The 17,120-nt window shown below is 35.4% G+C and overlaps 1 protein-coding gene across 1 annotated transcript in view; it reads right to left on the bottom strand.

Moving 5' to 3' along the window:
* Nucleotides 1–17,120, bottom strand: part of LOC142344398 (PH-interacting protein-like) — a 105,413-nt gene that overhangs the window by 8,965 nt on the left and 79,328 nt on the right. The window contains exons 26-27 of the mRNA XM_075396010.1: nt 14,918–14,941; nt 14,685–14,824 (exon numbers count right to left, since the gene is read on the bottom strand). Of these exons, the coding sequence (XP_075252125.1) occupies nt 14,685–14,824; nt 14,918–14,941 (164 nt within the window). The remainder of the gene's footprint in view (nt 1–14,684; nt 14,825–14,917; nt 14,942–17,120) is intronic.

Here is a 17,120-nt window from a genome sequence, read left to right as displayed (position 1 = left end):
GCAATATTTTTTACATAATGACTTACTAAGTAATGGCACGTGCTCTGTAACTGGGGGGCGCATAACGTACTGGGTGCACAAACGGAGAAGATCCCAAAATTAATATTCAAAATCAAAAACTCAAGACTGTAATAATCAAGAATTAGGGCATATATGTTTGGCACTACTTAGATGAACACTATCAACCTTTAACAAGTAAATGTTCATAAAATTTAAAGTTCCATAAGTGAGTTCAGAAGTTATTTTTTTGAGTGAGGTAAGTCATTGAAAAAGTAAATTCCAAGAACTCAGGGAAAGACGAAACAAAAATCTGTTAGACGAAGTAAAAAACATAGCAGGACAAGTCCTGACGTACAATTCAAAGAATGTTCATTAAATAAACAGAAAAACTAGACCTAGAAAGGACTATGAGTGAATTGAGAAAACTATTTTTAAAAAAATCAGATCAAATTAAAAAAAAAGATCAATGTCAAAATGCCGCATGTGAACAAAAAACCACTAGCAAGAAATAAAAATTTAATTCAAACAAAAAACTAGGCCTAGAATGAGCTGTGAATGGATTGGGATAACCATCTAGAAAAAAAATCCGATCCAAAATATCGAAAAAACAGTAAAACAGTTATGTGAACAAAACATACCCGGCAGATTGCCGGAAAATAGCCGCCGTTGATTCCAAAGAGCATGATTGGGATTGAAAGAATAGAAGATATTGAAAAAAAGATTTTTGTACAAAAACATTTTTTAAGTCCGATTTATTTTGATGGCATTTCGTAGTTGAACATAACGTACTTCTGTTTCTTAGAGAGAGGCTACAATCAAAACCAATAAGCATTAGAGATGGTAACTAAGACTTATAGGAACGAAGTTCAAATAGCGGGCATCTAAAATTGGGCTTTATGGGTTTATCCCGTTTCTAATTCTGACTTCAATTTTTTATAATGACTCTGTTCTTTTTGAATTGCTTTGCTGAGCAACTGATGTTGAAAATCACTTTTAGCAGAATGAGAGAAGAAAGAAACTAGGCTAGAGAAGTTTTCAGCAGAATGAGAGAAGAAAGAAACTAGGCTAGAGAAGATTTCACGCAAAATGTTGAAAAAGCGGCAAAATGAGGTAAAGCGAAATCGACGAAGTAAAAAAAACATAGCAGGACAAGTCCTGAAATACAATCCAAAGAATTGAATGACAAATAGACCTAATGTACCTGATCAGCAGATCAGTTGAACAATCCCAACCATAAAGACAAAATCTCAAAAGTTGAGAGCCCAAAAGAATCAAACAAGCTAAACAAAGAAATAATCAATGCTAAAACTCTTGAAGCTTTTAACCTGAAGCCGATAAATGACACAATTCAAAATTATCATTAGTTCAAGCACAAGCTTTGAAAGAGATTATTTTGCCACTAAAGGTAGATAAACTCGAGAGATATGACAAATGCTTTTCATTGTCTCAGAACCTTTTCATTTTCTCCGGAGACTATCCATTATCCCTACTGCGAGCCTTGAATAGCTTCACTGGCTCAAAAAGGTCCACAAAAATTTAACCTAATAATAATTTTCAGAAAATTGAAAAATTAAATTTATCAAGATATTGCTGATAATCGTGTTAATAATGTATTGATAACCATTCCATTACCTCTATCAGCTATGCAGTAACTTATTATCAAACTCTGGAGGAGATTCCTTGGCCCTGGTGCAGGAAAAACTCAAAAATTTTCAATACATTTTTAAAAAAAACTTGAAAAAAAAAAGTTTCATTTTAAAAACCTGCTGAAATTTGTGATATTAAAAAATTTACAACCATTTTATTGCCACTAAAAACTATGCAGCAACATACTTGCAAAGCTTATATGAGGTTCCCTGACCAGTGAGAAAAAATACTAAATTTACAGAAATTTAAAAAAATTGCAATTTTTCTTTTAAAAAATCGTTAAATTCTAAATACTAAAATCTTAAAACACATTCCCCATTACAAATAAAACTATGCAGTAAACTATTATCAAAACCTAAAGGAGATGCTTTGGCCATTGAGGTTAGAGAAACCCAAAAATTGAGAATTTTCAAAAACTTGAAAAAAATTCTATCAAAAAACTGCTAAAATTTGTGATGTTAAAATGTTGAAAACCACTCCACTACCACTAGAAATTATGCAATAACCTATTATTATAACCAAGAGGAGGCTTCTTGACACCAGGGGCTGAAAAACCTCAAAAAATGACAAAAATTGTCAAACACCTTGAAAAATTTGTTAAGAAATTGTATAAATTTGCGCGTCTACGTTTAGAGTACCAAAACATCTAGCTCCTAAAATGGCCATAAAACGTAATTACCTCACACCAAACACCATTATGAAGCTTCACAAAGCTCAATTTCAGACTGGTCCAACAAAAAATTGGAAAAATGACGAAAAAATGCGAAAATTTGCAACATTTTGGGCTCAAAAACTCCTAAAAATGACCTTATAACCTTGAATCACGGCCTTCCCAGTAGCTTCACCACTCTGAACACTTGAAGGACAACTAAACGCGGCTAAGGGCCTCTAATGAAACTTGATGCCCGCTGAGCTTTACCTGTCTATCCCGTTTTGAAAGCTCAAAGTCATGAAAAGATGTGAAAACTTCTTACAAAAATAAAAAAAGACAGAGCACCAATACAATCCAATTCTTGGATTGTAAAAATAGGAGCGCTATAATAGCCGGCTGAGAAGATGAGGGCGGCTATTAATAACCACTACCGAGAAACCGAATTTTTGTTCAAACACCGTTTTCTCACTCTACTTTAAAATTAGAGCGAAAAAATTTCACGCCGCAAAACCACTCGCTTTTTCGCTCTATTTCCTGTTTTGGCGTGACCAAAATCACTACTCCAATTTGACTTCAAAAATCATGAAAATGTGTGAACAGATCTTAAAAAAAAAGACTGCGCCGCAATACAATTCAAATTCTTTGAAATGTAAAAATTAGGAGCGGTATAATAGCCGTCTGGAATTGAGGACGCGGCTACTAATTATAATTAAATCATTAAAAACAGTTACTCAAAAATTTTAAATGGAGTTCAATTTAACCACGGCAAATTGAAATTCAAAGAGTTTTGACTAAAAAAAACAAAGGAAAGTCGACCGTAACATAGTTCATTGCTTCTGGTTAACTGTTCTCATTAGACGTTGGCAACGTAATTTTCTCGAAATTTTCCTTTTGATGAGAAAAGGCCCCAACTTTCTCCTTTATTTTTGTTTATTCTTCTTGTGTTGACACATTCATCATACATAAACTTAATGATCGACATATTGGTACCAATTCTCGCGAATTGGGTCAGAACTCCCGGTTAATGACAAAAATTAAATATTGTTGAATGATTTCTAACTATTAATGTGGTATTACAAACACAATTACAAAACAGAATTTATTGATTGGCAGCTGTAGTTTTAAGATTTTCAAACAGACCAGAATTTTAATACCCTAAAACAAAAATAAACCTGTCATTTTGAAAAAATAATTTAGTCTCAATTACTCTAGATCTGAAGTTTTATGTCACGGATAGATGCACTGATGCTACTTTCCTGGGGGGGGGGGGCTTCGTTTTATGATAGACCCCTATGGTAGATACGTAAACACCAATGATGCTGCAACTAAACAACGCTGGAAAGACTAAGTCAAGCAGGCATTAATAGCAGGAAGAACGACAGATAACGAGAGCTTCAGAATTTTTAAATTGGTTATGAAATTTATCGACAAAAATTCAAACGACAATTTTTGTCAATCATCCTAGAAATACTTTTATACTTCAAGATATATACCTGGAAATCTGTCGAATTTCAATGCTTACAAATTTTCCTATCATCCATCATTTAACAAAGGCATAGAACATCGAATGTATGCAAATTAAAAATTGCATCATACTAAATGTAAAAAAATATTGGCAGAAAACTTAAGAAAAGGTCAAAATCAGTCAACTTTTTCTAACATTCCGTAATTAACGATGCGAAAACTACCGAAACACAGAACCTAGCTGGAAGATTGATCATAAATAGCTGCGATAGCTTCGTAGACATGTAGTTCTACAATAACAAGGAACGAAAAAAGACCTCCACAAAAAGAGAAACCACTTTCAGTTTTTCAAATTAAAGTATAGACATGAACAGTGTCTCCAAAAAAGCGAAAAATCTGGTCACGCGCTTAACTTTAATTTTAAAAATTACATAAGCCAAGGAAAAATATGACTGAAAGCGAACGTGACCACACAGATAACAAAGTTTTGACAAAATAGAAAACACCAAAAGGTCAATAAAAAACGAGTTTAGTTATAGCTATCAAAAAATACAAACGAAAAGTATCACCACTGAAATATGGATGCGATTCAGTCCCATTTCCTTTCAGGAAAAAAGACACAATTGAAAATGAGTTCTTTCCAAAAATGGCTTTAAAATAATAATTGTTGAATACGATAAAAATTGTGAAAACGCGTAACAAACCAAACTGTACACAACGTCCAGAGAACACCTCGAAAACCAAGCCAGCAGCCTATAGCAACCATTTGGACACAAAACTGTTTTTTCGGTTGCCCTTAAAAACAGACATGGACAGTAAAAACAACTACCTCTTCTCTCTGATGTTCAATTCTGTTACGCAGACTGACTTATATATTTAGTTTTCACTAGCAGGCCCGCAAAATCAAAAAAAAAATTATTTACGAAAAGAGTTTTAAAAGAAGTTAAGCTTTTTGTTTCGCACCGACTCGGGCTTGAAACCATCACCCTCGCTTAACAGCCATAGGTCTCAGAACTTACGCTGACTATGCGTATTGCACTTGTCCTCTGCTCTTTCTACAGAACATTTCTGGACAATGGCGTTTGTGACTCGCTCGTTTTTGCTATACCGCGAACTTAATAGCGCAAGAAATGTGAATAACAGGAGCTTATATGATTAAGGTTGCATGATTAAGGACCACTAAAACATGTTCCGACAGGAGCCATGTTAACGATTGCGCTCAATTGCGACTGATATTTCAAATAATAAAGGAAGATTAGAAGATACGGCCTAAACTGCTAAAAACTTAGTTTCATAGCAATTTTATGGATAACGGTAAAAGAACCGAAAGCAACAGCTATAAAATAAAACTCGACCTGTGGTTATCCTGTGGAGGACAGAGAAAACAGTTTGATTTTTCGAATTCAGTCTGTTTGAAGATCTTAGTGTATTCTGTTGTGGCCTCCCGTTTTTTGGGTTGACTATTTGCTCAACTGGTTTTCTTGATTATTAAATTTGAGAAAAAACAGAAGTAAACAAAGGGAGAGAGAGAGAGAGAGAGAAAAAGAAACGGAAAGAAGGAAAGAGGAGCTAGAGAGAAACGGAACGGAGGAAATAGAAGAGAGAGAGAGAGAGAGAGGAAGACACACACACAGAGCAAGAGAGGTGGAAAGAGAGAGAGAGAAAAAGAAAGGGTAAGAAAAATGATTATTCTAAAATTTGTTTAGGGGCAACAATACTAACTGGAAAATCCCTGTGGTTTACAAAAAAAATCGTTCAAAGATTTGAAATAAAAAACAAAAGACCAAGCGAATGGGAAGAAGAATTGCTACAAAGAGAAAACAATTGCCATTTTTCATCCCCCAAACACAAACACTAACACACCGGAACATAAACCAACTCGCGTCGCATGGTGTTGATTAAAATTTTCATGTCTACAAAAGGGAAGGTACTCGACAAGCGTTCGAACCCTCAACCCTCAGAATAGCAGTCCTCCTTCTTACCAACTGCGCTATAACGACTACATTTCACAGTTTCTCAGAATCGCTTTTATCGTATCAATAAACATACTTCAGATTGAGAGCATTTGAGATCACCCAAAAATTAAAAAGTTAAGCGTGAAAAAGCTAGTTGAAAGCTAAGAGTGCTCTAGAATGGCGCAGAGTCTGTGAAGGTAAAACTCTGCAGAAAAACGCACGTTTACAATAAGAACTTCAAAATAAGTTTGGGAGCATTTAAAAAACACGTAGTCTGGGTGAGCATACTTTCAAGCCCTATTAGCCTAGTGGTAACTGCATCTGACTAACAGTCTTTTGTCCCAGGTTCGGTTCTCACCCATCTAATTTGAGCCTTTTAGGTCAGTGACATCTCTCGATATGTTCGCTTAACCATCCTGCCAATGCGGCTCCAAAACATGCGCTTCGAGAGCCCCTTAAACATGTAAAAATTTTGTCACATTTTAGAGCTCACGCGTTTAAAAAATAGGATTAGCATTTTCATCCCCCAGACACTCAGGAAGAGAAAACGACTCAGCTTCGCAAGAAAAGCTTTCGAACAACAGGCGGCATGGTGTTGATTAGAAATTTTTATGTCTACAAAAACAAGGGTACCCGGCACGGGTTCGAGCCCTCGACACTCAGAATAGCAGTCCTCCATCTTAACAACTGCGCTATAACGACTACATACCACCGTTTCTCACTATCGCTCTTATCGCATCAATAAACATTTCAGATTGAGAGCATTTGAGATCACACAAAAATAAAAAAAGGTGGAAACTTAGTTGATAGCTAAGAGTGTTCTAGAATAGCGCAGAATCTGTAAATCTAAAACTTTGCAAAAAAACACGTTTACAATAAGAACTTCAAACTTAGTTCGGGAGCATTTAGGAAACACGTAGTACCCAAAACGGTAAATAGTCTCTTTGGGTGAGCATACTTTGATGCCCTTTTAGCCTTGTGGTAACTGCATTTGACGAACAGTCTTATCCCAGGTTCGGTTCTCACCCATATTTTTTGAGCCTTTTAGGTCATTGACCTCTCTGGATGTGTTCGCTTAACCATGCTGCTCAATGCGGCTCTTAATCATGCGCTTCGAGAGGCCTCTTAAACGTGCAAAAATTTTGTCCCAATCTAGAGCTCACGCGTTTAATAAATAAGAAGATTAGCATTTTTCATCCTCCAAACACACAGGAACATAAGACTCACTGTCGCAAGAAGTGCTCTCGAACAACAGGCGGCATGGTGTTGATTATAAATTTTCATGTCTCCGAAAGCGAGAGTCCCCAACACCGGTTCGAACACGTGACCCTCAGAATAGCAGTACTCCATCTTACCAATTGCGCTATAACGACTACATACCACCGTTTCTCACAATCGCTCTTATCGCATCAATAAACATTTCAGATTGAGAGCATTTGAGATCACACAAAAATAAAAAAAGGGTAACAAACTTAGTTGAAAGCTAAGAGTGTTCTAGAAGAGCGCAGAATCTGTAAAGCTAAAACTTTGCAGAAAAACACACGTTTACAATAAGAACTTCAAACTTAGTTCGGGAGCATTTAAAAAACACGTAGTACCAAGGACAGTAAATCCTCCCTCTGGGTGAGCATACTTTCAAGCCTTCTTAGCCTCGTGGTAACTGCACCTGACTAACAGTCTTTTATCCCAGTTTCGGTTCTCACCCATCTACTTTGAGCCTTTTAGGTCATTGACCTCACTCGATGTGTTCGCTTAACCATGTTGCTCAATGCGGCTCTTAATCATGCGCTTCGAGAGGCCCCTTGAAGATGCAAAATTTTTGTCCAATTTTAGAGCTCACGCGTTTAATAAATAGGATGAGCGGCATATACTGTTTCAATCACACTCTAATAAAATTATCGAGAAGAACAGCCGGAAAACTCAGGAAACGAATCGAACTCAAATTTAACTGAATCAGCGCCGTACTAACAAAAACAGAAAAGATAGTAAATGAAACCGCAGGCCGCAAGCTTGAAATATATACCTTTGAAAAATCAAGAAGCAATAGGAAACATTCCTATTACCTGCTTCCATCCAACAATCATCATTAGCTGCTGCCGCCTCAGATATCACTATATATCAGCTCATGATATATTACTTTAAGCATTCCTTGCCAGATGGTACAAGAGATGCCAAAACAAAATATTGGTATAAAAAATCAATCCATTCAAAAATTGAGTTGTCGTCTCTTGGCAACAGAAAAAATACATGGCTCAATAACCAATCGAAATTAGAATAATATGAACAAAAATCAGTAATGCGGGGCTGATGCGGGGGCTGATGCGGGGCAACACTGGGTTGGGGGTGGAGGCAATAGTGCGGGTGTCGGGGGTCAACATTGGGCGTGGGGTGTGTCTCAACCTCTAAGAACCGCCCTTCACACCATAAGTATAAGTCTCCAAAACAGCTTGAGCTGAAACAGAGCTGAAAGGCTCTAAGAGCACTTAATGCCCGCTGGGCGCTACCTGTTTATCCCGTTTTTGAGGACGAAAAGGCAAAAGCGTCAGACGAAAAATCGGTCAAGCGAAAAATCGCATAAAAAAGACCGACAGGACTAATATAATTGCTACAAACTTCGTTTGAGAGCAATTAATAAATAAAGATTTCAAACATTTAGTTTTTGAAATGAGGACAACTTAAATTAATGCAAATAAATTCAGATGGTCACAAACAGTAGAGAAAATCTGGTCACCGCTAGCACTGCCTTCTGAAAAATACTCAAAAGGGATTTAAAACAAATTAAAAATCTCGAAATACGAAGTAAAAAATACATCGGGCGTGAATCAAAAAAATTACACAAACTAATGAAAGAGAAGTTGCTTTGAAGCAAGCCCAACGTCGAATTTAACAAAAATGTTCACAAAAAGCACTACAAACCCAATAAAAGACGGATTTAGATAAATGCTATCACCACCATTAACAAATAAAAACCAACAGCATCAGCAGTAAAATATTGGTGCAATTCAACACCATTTCGATAGAGGAAACCGAAACTATTTGTCTGAAAAAAGGGAATGGAAATTATTAATAACAGTTTAAAATGATGAAACTGTCATAAAATGCGTAAAAACCCAAAAAGTTCAAAGAACACCTCGAAAACCTATAGCTCAGCCTATTGCCTATTCGGGTAAAAAGCTCTAGCAAAAGTTCATTCGCGTACTCTTCACCCAACTGTTATTATAAGCTGCCGCCGCCTCACAAATGTCAATCCACAGCGCTTATAGTATATTACTGTTCTGCATTCCTTGCCACACGACACAGAGGTTAGAAAACATGCAAAATATATAACACAAAACAAAAAATTGGCATCAGAAATTTGTTTTCAATAAAACATTGGGCTATCATATCTAAGCATTAAGAATACAAGACTCAATTACTAATTGAAATTTAAAAAAAACACATAAAAAATTGCAGTATACTATAAACAGAGGCAAAGGATATAAAAAATTTGGCAAACGTGCACCAAAAACTGAACTAAAAATTGTTTAACTTTTTGAAAATATGACAACCTAAAAATAATGCAAATAAATTGAGATGGTCATAAACAGTATTACAGATGCCGTCCGCAAACAATACTGCCTACTATAAAAAAGTACTCAAAAGGCATTTGAAACAGCAAAACTTCAAAAAAATATTCTTTAAGAATCTCTAAGTTTTGAACGGATTTTGAACTTTTTACTGTATGCTATAAAAGCCAACTTCACAAAAAAACGAAGAATCAGAAGTCAAAAATTGCTTTGAAAAAGAGGCACAGCTCTGAAAAACGTTTTTTTTTCACACCTAATTTCCTCGATCTGTTTTGTTTCAAAAGGAAGTATCAACATAACAGCCTTTATTTTGCCAGCTAAACCCATTTTTCAGCTTTATTCACTCCCTTCAGTTTTATTCCGAGTCCCATTATTGCTATCTTCAGCTTACATTTTTGTAGTCACGAACAGTCAACTGACAAAAATACCGTTTGTCGCTAAGAGACCAGTAGAAACTCAGTCGTGTCGGGGCTGCTCGAGAAACCTCACATTTGCGTGCAGTTACAATGTTCGGTAAACAAAACTAAAAAATTAGCGATTACAGTCGGTCGAAATGCTCTGAAACTATAGCCGAGGTAGGATATAATGTCATCAAGTGTCTGAAAACGAGTGTTATTGCTTACCGTATAACACAACTAGGATTTCAAAATGAATGAAATCATTTTTTGTCATTTAGTAGTAAAGCCCGCGAATTAAATTAGCGGCTTAAAATTTGAATGCTAGCAACTCAGATCAAACCAGAATCAGGGAATTAAGCGTTAAAAAACTTCATTTGAGACAATTTAAAACATAGCTGGCAGATTGCCAGAAAATAGCCGCAATAGATTCGTAGATCGGCAGTCTAAAAAAAAAACAGTAAAAAGACAGACCAAAAAAATTCGTCTTTTCATTGAAGGCTGATCTGTTATAATTTGATTTAAAATCTGTATAAGTTATTGCTGCCTCTATTAGCTGATCTCAAATAAACTTCATTTAGAGTGACACACACACATTTGACCTTATCTCTTTGAATTAAAGTAAATAAAAGTCAATTTCAAATTGAGGACGTCATTTTTGAGAGTGAGGTAAGTCAAGCGTGACCAAAAATTTAATCACGCGCATGAACAAAAAAAACTCGCGCAGAGCGAAAAATGACGTCACACATTCAATTCAGTTGAAATTGCATGAACAAATGAACAAAAAGCAGATATGAAGTGGTTGTGACGTCATATGGTCGTAACAAAAATCATGACGACGAAATAAAAAAACATAGCAGGACAAGTCCTGACGTACAATTCAAAGAATTTTCATTGACTAAACAGAAAAACTAGACCTAGAATGGACTATGAGTGAATTGAGAAAACCATTTTAAAAAAAATCAGATAAAAAAAGATAAAGTTGAAATTGCATGAACGAATGAACAAAAAGTGGCTGTGACGTCATATGGTCGTAACAAAAATCATGACGACGAAATAAAAAACATAACCGGAAGAATTCCGGAAGCGACTTGAAGCATCAAAACTTCACTAACAAAACCGTAATTGCAGCGGAAGCCACTACTTTTTGTATTAAACCATTAACTCACTACCTCTCCAGGTCTGCTCTAAAAATTGGTGAAATTAAACCACTGTCAACAATTGAAACAGAATGCAGCAAAATTTTATATCATTGAAAACGTTTGGTAACGTTAAAAAACCGAAATAATTGAAGTGGTCAAAAAATTGATGGACTGAAAAAGCTGACAAAATTATCAATTGCCCTCAAATAATTCATAATTTTAATCTGAAAAAGATCGCGAAAGCAAGCGGCAGATAATAATCTTAGAAACTAAGTTAAATCTTTTCAAAACAGAAAGCTCAAATTTAAGAATCAGAAAACAACTATAATTACACTTCTAATCACTGCAATTAAGGCTAAAAACAACACACAAATGTTCCTTGTTGTACATATGCTAGACAACATGATTTCATACTAATTCAAAAATTAAATTGATCATAGAAAAGACAAAAGCAGAAGAAGTATGTTCGAAGGCAAAAAATCTTTTAATTTAATACCAAGGCCACGAAGAAAGTTGCAATAAATAGTCTTAAGTGGAAATTGAGGAAAAGGCTTGCTATCAAACTCTCAGTACTGCCTTATGTTGAATGAAATCAAATGCAAACCAAAGAAATGACGAAAATCTAAGAAAAGCTAAAATCATTCATTTTTAACAACTGAAAAATTCAATATACCGAAAATAAAGGTAGGTGCCAGGACAAAGATAGAAAGATAGTAACTAGAATGTGAAGAATATGGGCACAATGTAAGGACCAACGTAACAGAAACACATTCTTGATTTTTGAAAGTTAAAAATCAATTAAAAAAATTCAAGAAAAACGAATACATTTCTTTGTTCAGCTTTCAAGACATATAAAAGATAACTAATCATCCGATACAAATATCTGCTCTCCTGAAGAGAACAAAAAATAGGTAAAGGCAAAATTCGTAAATACCAAAAATTGAAACAATTTGCAAAAGGTCAAAAAATTTTTAAGACAGCATTTATGAAAAAGTTTTAACTGTTTTTCAGAAACCTAACGCCAAAAAATGATTGAATTTTTATTGAAACGAAATTAAAGTTCTCATGTTGCACAAAAAGACTATTTCTAGCAATTACAACCAAAATACAAACAAAAAAACTGACGAAAATCGGAAAAAAACTACCAAAATCGGATTAGCATATGTAAATTTTATAACATAGCCGGCAGATTGCCGGAATAGCTGCGAAAGAATAGACCTGCGTGCCATATAATAGAGAGAGAAACAGATACAGATCTAAATTGAAAAAAAATTGACGCCGCTCAAAAAAACCAGGCTAAAAACATTCAGCAATAAATTAATACAGCTTGTTAAAATTCATTCCACAGAAGCCTCTTATTAGGGACCTTTACTGCACATAGGAGTTCTTTTGACCTTAAACAAATTCAAGCTAAACTTAAGTTTTAAAGTGCAAAAGTCATTTTATTGAGTGAGGTAAGTCATGTACGATCAAAATCTAATCACGCAAATAACCTAAAATCTTTCGCAAAAGCGAGTGAGAAATGACGTCACGCGCGCAAATGCCGTTAGTGAGAAGAAGTCATTCAGAAAATTTGACTTTTTAAGCTTTGCGGTGTGAACAAATGTAAAACGAAAAAAGAGCGTCAGACGACGAAACAAAAAAAAACCAAGAGCACCGCAATATAGCTACGCTCAGCTTACAGCTTCGCAGCTATAAAAACAAAATTACATCGAAGTAGAAAGAGGCATTGAGTATATGAATTATCAAAGAGACGTTGCCATAATAACTGATTTTTGACAAAAAGACGGTTAAAAGATCCAAAAATGAAGAAATTAATAGAAAAAGCCAAGAATTAACTAAAAAATCAAGAAATATGTGCAATTTTCAACTTGAAACGCATTTTCAGGCTCTGTAAAACACTGTGGAATCAATTTCCGAGGTTGACATTTCAATATAGTATCAAATAAACTTTATTTCTATAAAAAACCAAATTGAAAGCAAAAAAATTGGGCCAATTAGTCCAAAGAAACGGCTATAAACGGTTATCTATATGTGCCATACAGTCAAAATCTACTTTCACTAAACGAAGCGCATGATCAAAAAACTTCTCTCGCTTAGCGAAAATCTGTTCACCGAGACAGCTTTTCTCACTTTCGCTTTTAGGTCAAAATGCCGCGTGAACAAATCTACTTCCTGTAAAAAAAAGACCGAGAGAAAACCAATACTCCTCTTCGAGTCGTAAAAAAACCAAGAGAAGGCCAATAATAGCCCCAGCTATCGCTGTGCGGCTATTAAAAAGAAACAGACCAAAAAACATTTGTGAATGAAATGCTGAGATGTTAAATTTGGATTAAGAATCTTTCTAATCGCTGCTCTCAAATAGCCTTCAATTCGAATGACGCACACTTGATCTTTTGAGATTGACGGAAGTCACATGTGACCATGAACTTAATCAACAACGGATGAACGAAAAACTCAATCCACTTACAGTGAAAAGACTTTCAGTTGGAATTGCATGAACGAATGAACAAAAAGCTAACCTCCCTGAGGGGAGGTAATTATTACGTCATATGGTCGAAACAAAAATCTTGACGAAATAAAAAACATAGCAGGAAGAGTCCTGAAATAATCCAAAGACATTTTTCGAACTACAAAAAACTTCGAACTACTTAATCTGACCAGCAGATCAATTGAACAATGCCAGCCAAAAAGACATCAAAAATATAATAATCTCCAAAGCCCTTGAAACTTTTACCCTGAGGGTCAACATTGACCCATCTAAATATGTCCGTTAATACACATACACACAAGCCTTGAAACAGGTTTATTGTCCACCAAAGATTAAAAATATCCAGAAAATTGACAAATTCTTTAGAAAAAATTAAAGCCTCAAAATGTCGAAAAATAAAAATCATCAATTCTCTCATATCTGTCCAGTCTCTCAAACCCTCCTGCGAAACCAAAAAAATTTCATTGGTACCATCAAGATCGATGAAATGAGAAAACGGCAAAAAATTTCCAAATAATTTAAAAACAACAAAATTTTAATGCAAGGTCTCTAAAATTCGTAAATTTAATATATTTCCGAACCATTTCAGTCGTCAGAAACTATCCAGTAACCCAATTTAGAAGGGTTGTGAAGGTGAAAGCTAGATGAGAGGGAATTTCAAATCGACAAGTGGATGAGGGTGGTTTAATGTGAGTGTTGAGGGGGGTGGGGGTTAAGAACCGCCATTTACAACTATAGCCTCAAAACAGTTTTGATGAATCGCATTTTAGATGGCTCTCTGAGAGAACTTAATGTCCTCCGAGCGCGAGCTGTTCTCCCGTTTTTGAGGACGAAAAGATCAAATCGGTCAGACAAAAAATTGCATAAAAAGACCACAGGACTAATATACGCGCTAAAAACTTTGTTTGCGAGCAATTAATTAACAAAAATTAAAGAAACTTGACAAAAAAGGGAAAATTGCTCCCCTCAGGGCTCAAAAACAGCAACTGTTCTTTTCACCTTGAATTTAGGCCTTACAGCAGTTTCAGCACATTAAGCACCTAAAAGGCTACCAAAGCTGGCTGAGGTGATCTATTGCAACTCACCCGTCGAGCTTTACCTGTTTATCCCATTTCAAAATCTCAAAGTCATGGAAAAAGGTGTAAAAACATCTTACAAAAAAGACAGCACAAATTCTTTGGATTTTTATAAAACCAAGAGAAGGCCAATAACAGCCCCAGCTATCGTTTTGCGGCAGTTAAAAAAAGGGGGCAAAAAAGTCATTCTATAGTAACATAGGACAAATTCAATGTTTGAACAGAATTGTTGCGTATTAATTTGCAGTTTCTTAGAATTTCTCATCAAATGGTGGCTAGACTTGTACATGTGTTACCTGAAGAAGGCACCGTTTGATTCTGTCCATTTCCTTCTCCCTGTCTGACTCTCCCCACTCTCCACTCATGGGAGTATACTGGAACTGGAGCTCATCCTCACCCTTCATATCCACACTTGACACCCGAAGAGACTTCGAAGCTGCAGCAGGGAAAACAAATTAAGATATCATAGATGGAGATCTGCTAAAACTATAACTCCAACCGAGTTAGAAAAGATTTTCTAATTTCTGACCTTTCTGATGTGATCGATATATTTCTGAAACAACAGGCTACCGCTTTCTTGAAAAACTCAGAAGCTATGTATCAGTGAATATTCGTTCTTAGTTACAAATTTTACAAATACCAATTTAAAACAAACCCGGCAAATTGCCCAAAAAACCGCCAATGATTCCCATAACCCCGATTGTGATTGAAAGAACAGAAAATAAAGACAATCTGAACAAGTAAGACACATGTTTCATCGTAGTAAGACACATGTTTCATCAACTCTCGTAGCGGTAACAACAGTTGCATAACGTACCGGTGAGATAACACGTTAACGACCAATTACCATTACGAAATCTACCCCCCGTATTCTAATGACAAATCTGCTTTGTCATTAGAATACGAGTTTATCCCTCTTGTATAACCCCTGTTACTATATAAAGAATCGCAATAAAAGAATGTGATAAATATGTAGTCCAATCACTGCTGCTTAAAAGCAATTTGAACAGAATGAAATAAAATGTAAATTAGCCTAGAGAAGTAAAACATAGCCGGCAGATTGCCGGAATAGCTGCGAAATAGACTTGCGTGCCGTAAAATACAGATGGAAAAAGATACAGAAGTGAGTTGATAATAGTTATCGCCGCCGCCTATAAAACTTACAAGTTTATTTCAAAGGAGGTTGTTTTTGGGTGCAAAAAAAATTTCCCTGTCGCGTCTCGAACCGGCGATCTCCGGATTAACAGCCAGTCGCCTTAACCACTCGGCTGTCGGAACATACAATCTGTTTTCTTACAATCAACTTTGTTTTAGGAACAGATTTGAAATTGAAAAAAAAAATCGACGCCGCTCAAAAAACTAGGCTAAAAAACATTCAGCGATAAATCAATAAAGCTTGTTAAAATTCATTCCACAGAATCCTCTTATTAGGGACCTTTACTGCATATAGGAGTTCCTTTGACCTGAAACAAATTCAAATTAAACTTAAATTTTAAAGTTCAAAAGTCATTTTATTGAGTGAGGTAAGTCACGTATGATCAAAATCTAATCACGCAAATAACCTAAACATAGCCGGCAGATTGCCGGAATAGCTGCGAAAGAATAGACCTGCGTGCCATATAATAGAGATAGAAACAGATACAGATCTAAATTGAAAAAAAATCGACGCCGCTCAAAAAAAAACATTCAGCGATAAATTAATAACGCTTGTTAAAATTCATTCCACAGAAACCTCTTATTAGGGACCTTTATTGCACATATGAGTTCCTTTGACCTGAAACAAATTCAAAATAAACTCAAGTTTTAAAGTGCAGAAGTCATATTATTGAGTGAGGTAAGTCATGTATGATCAAAATCTAATCACGCAAATAACCTAAAATCTTTCGCAAAAGCGAGTGAGAAATGACGTCACGCGCGCAAATGCTGTTAGTGAGAGGAAGAAGTCATTCAGAATAATTGACTTTTTCAGCTTTGCTGTGTGAACAAATGTTAAACGAAAAAAGAGCGTCAGACGACGAAACAAAAAAACCAAGAGCACCGCAATATAGCTACGCTCAGCTTACAGCTTCGCAGCTATAAAAAGATTTAACACAATACGATCAACAAGCTTAGAACTAACTTAAGCAAAACACATTTTTGATTGACGAAGTAAAAAATCACAGCAGGACAAGTCCTGAATCATCGTCCGAAGAATTAAAGAAACTTAAAACCTACGGAACAGCCTCCGCAAAAAACAATTTTAAATAGTTTTTTCAAATAAAAACTGTTGATTTAGTCTGAAAACAAAATATTACCAAAACGCATACACAAAAGGAACTTAGGTGGTAAGCACTATATTTGGAAAAAAATGAAGGACAAAGTAAAAAGACGCCAGATTGCAAATTCGGAGACACTCGATTTATACTTAACTCTTTGAACATGAGTGACAAAAAATTCATTAAAACACATAACTAAAGTTTCCAATCTTTAGACAATAGCAGAACAGGTTCTTAGAAAACGCGAGAAATATAAGTGGTACAACTAATGGCAAAGATAACCAAACTGCAACAACAGGCAACAACAAAAACTCACTGATATCTATACTCTAAAACGAATGATTTCGAAGTAAAAAAAAGGCTAGAAACTGGAAGCAGTAAATCAATTAAATCTTGTCCTACTAGAAAAAACATGAGATCTATCAAAATAGTGAGATTAAGTCTTAGAATTCAATGAGGTTAACAAGCGAGGACAAA

This window comes from Convolutriloba macropyga, chromosome 8 (assembly GCF_964194025.1).
Source record: "Convolutriloba macropyga chromosome 8, txConMacr16.3, whole genome shotgun sequence".
Classification (NCBI taxonomy): domain Eukaryota; kingdom Metazoa; phylum Xenacoelomorpha; order Acoela; family Convolutidae; genus Convolutriloba; species Convolutriloba macropyga.
This window is presented reverse-complemented; position numbering and strand designations above follow the sequence as displayed.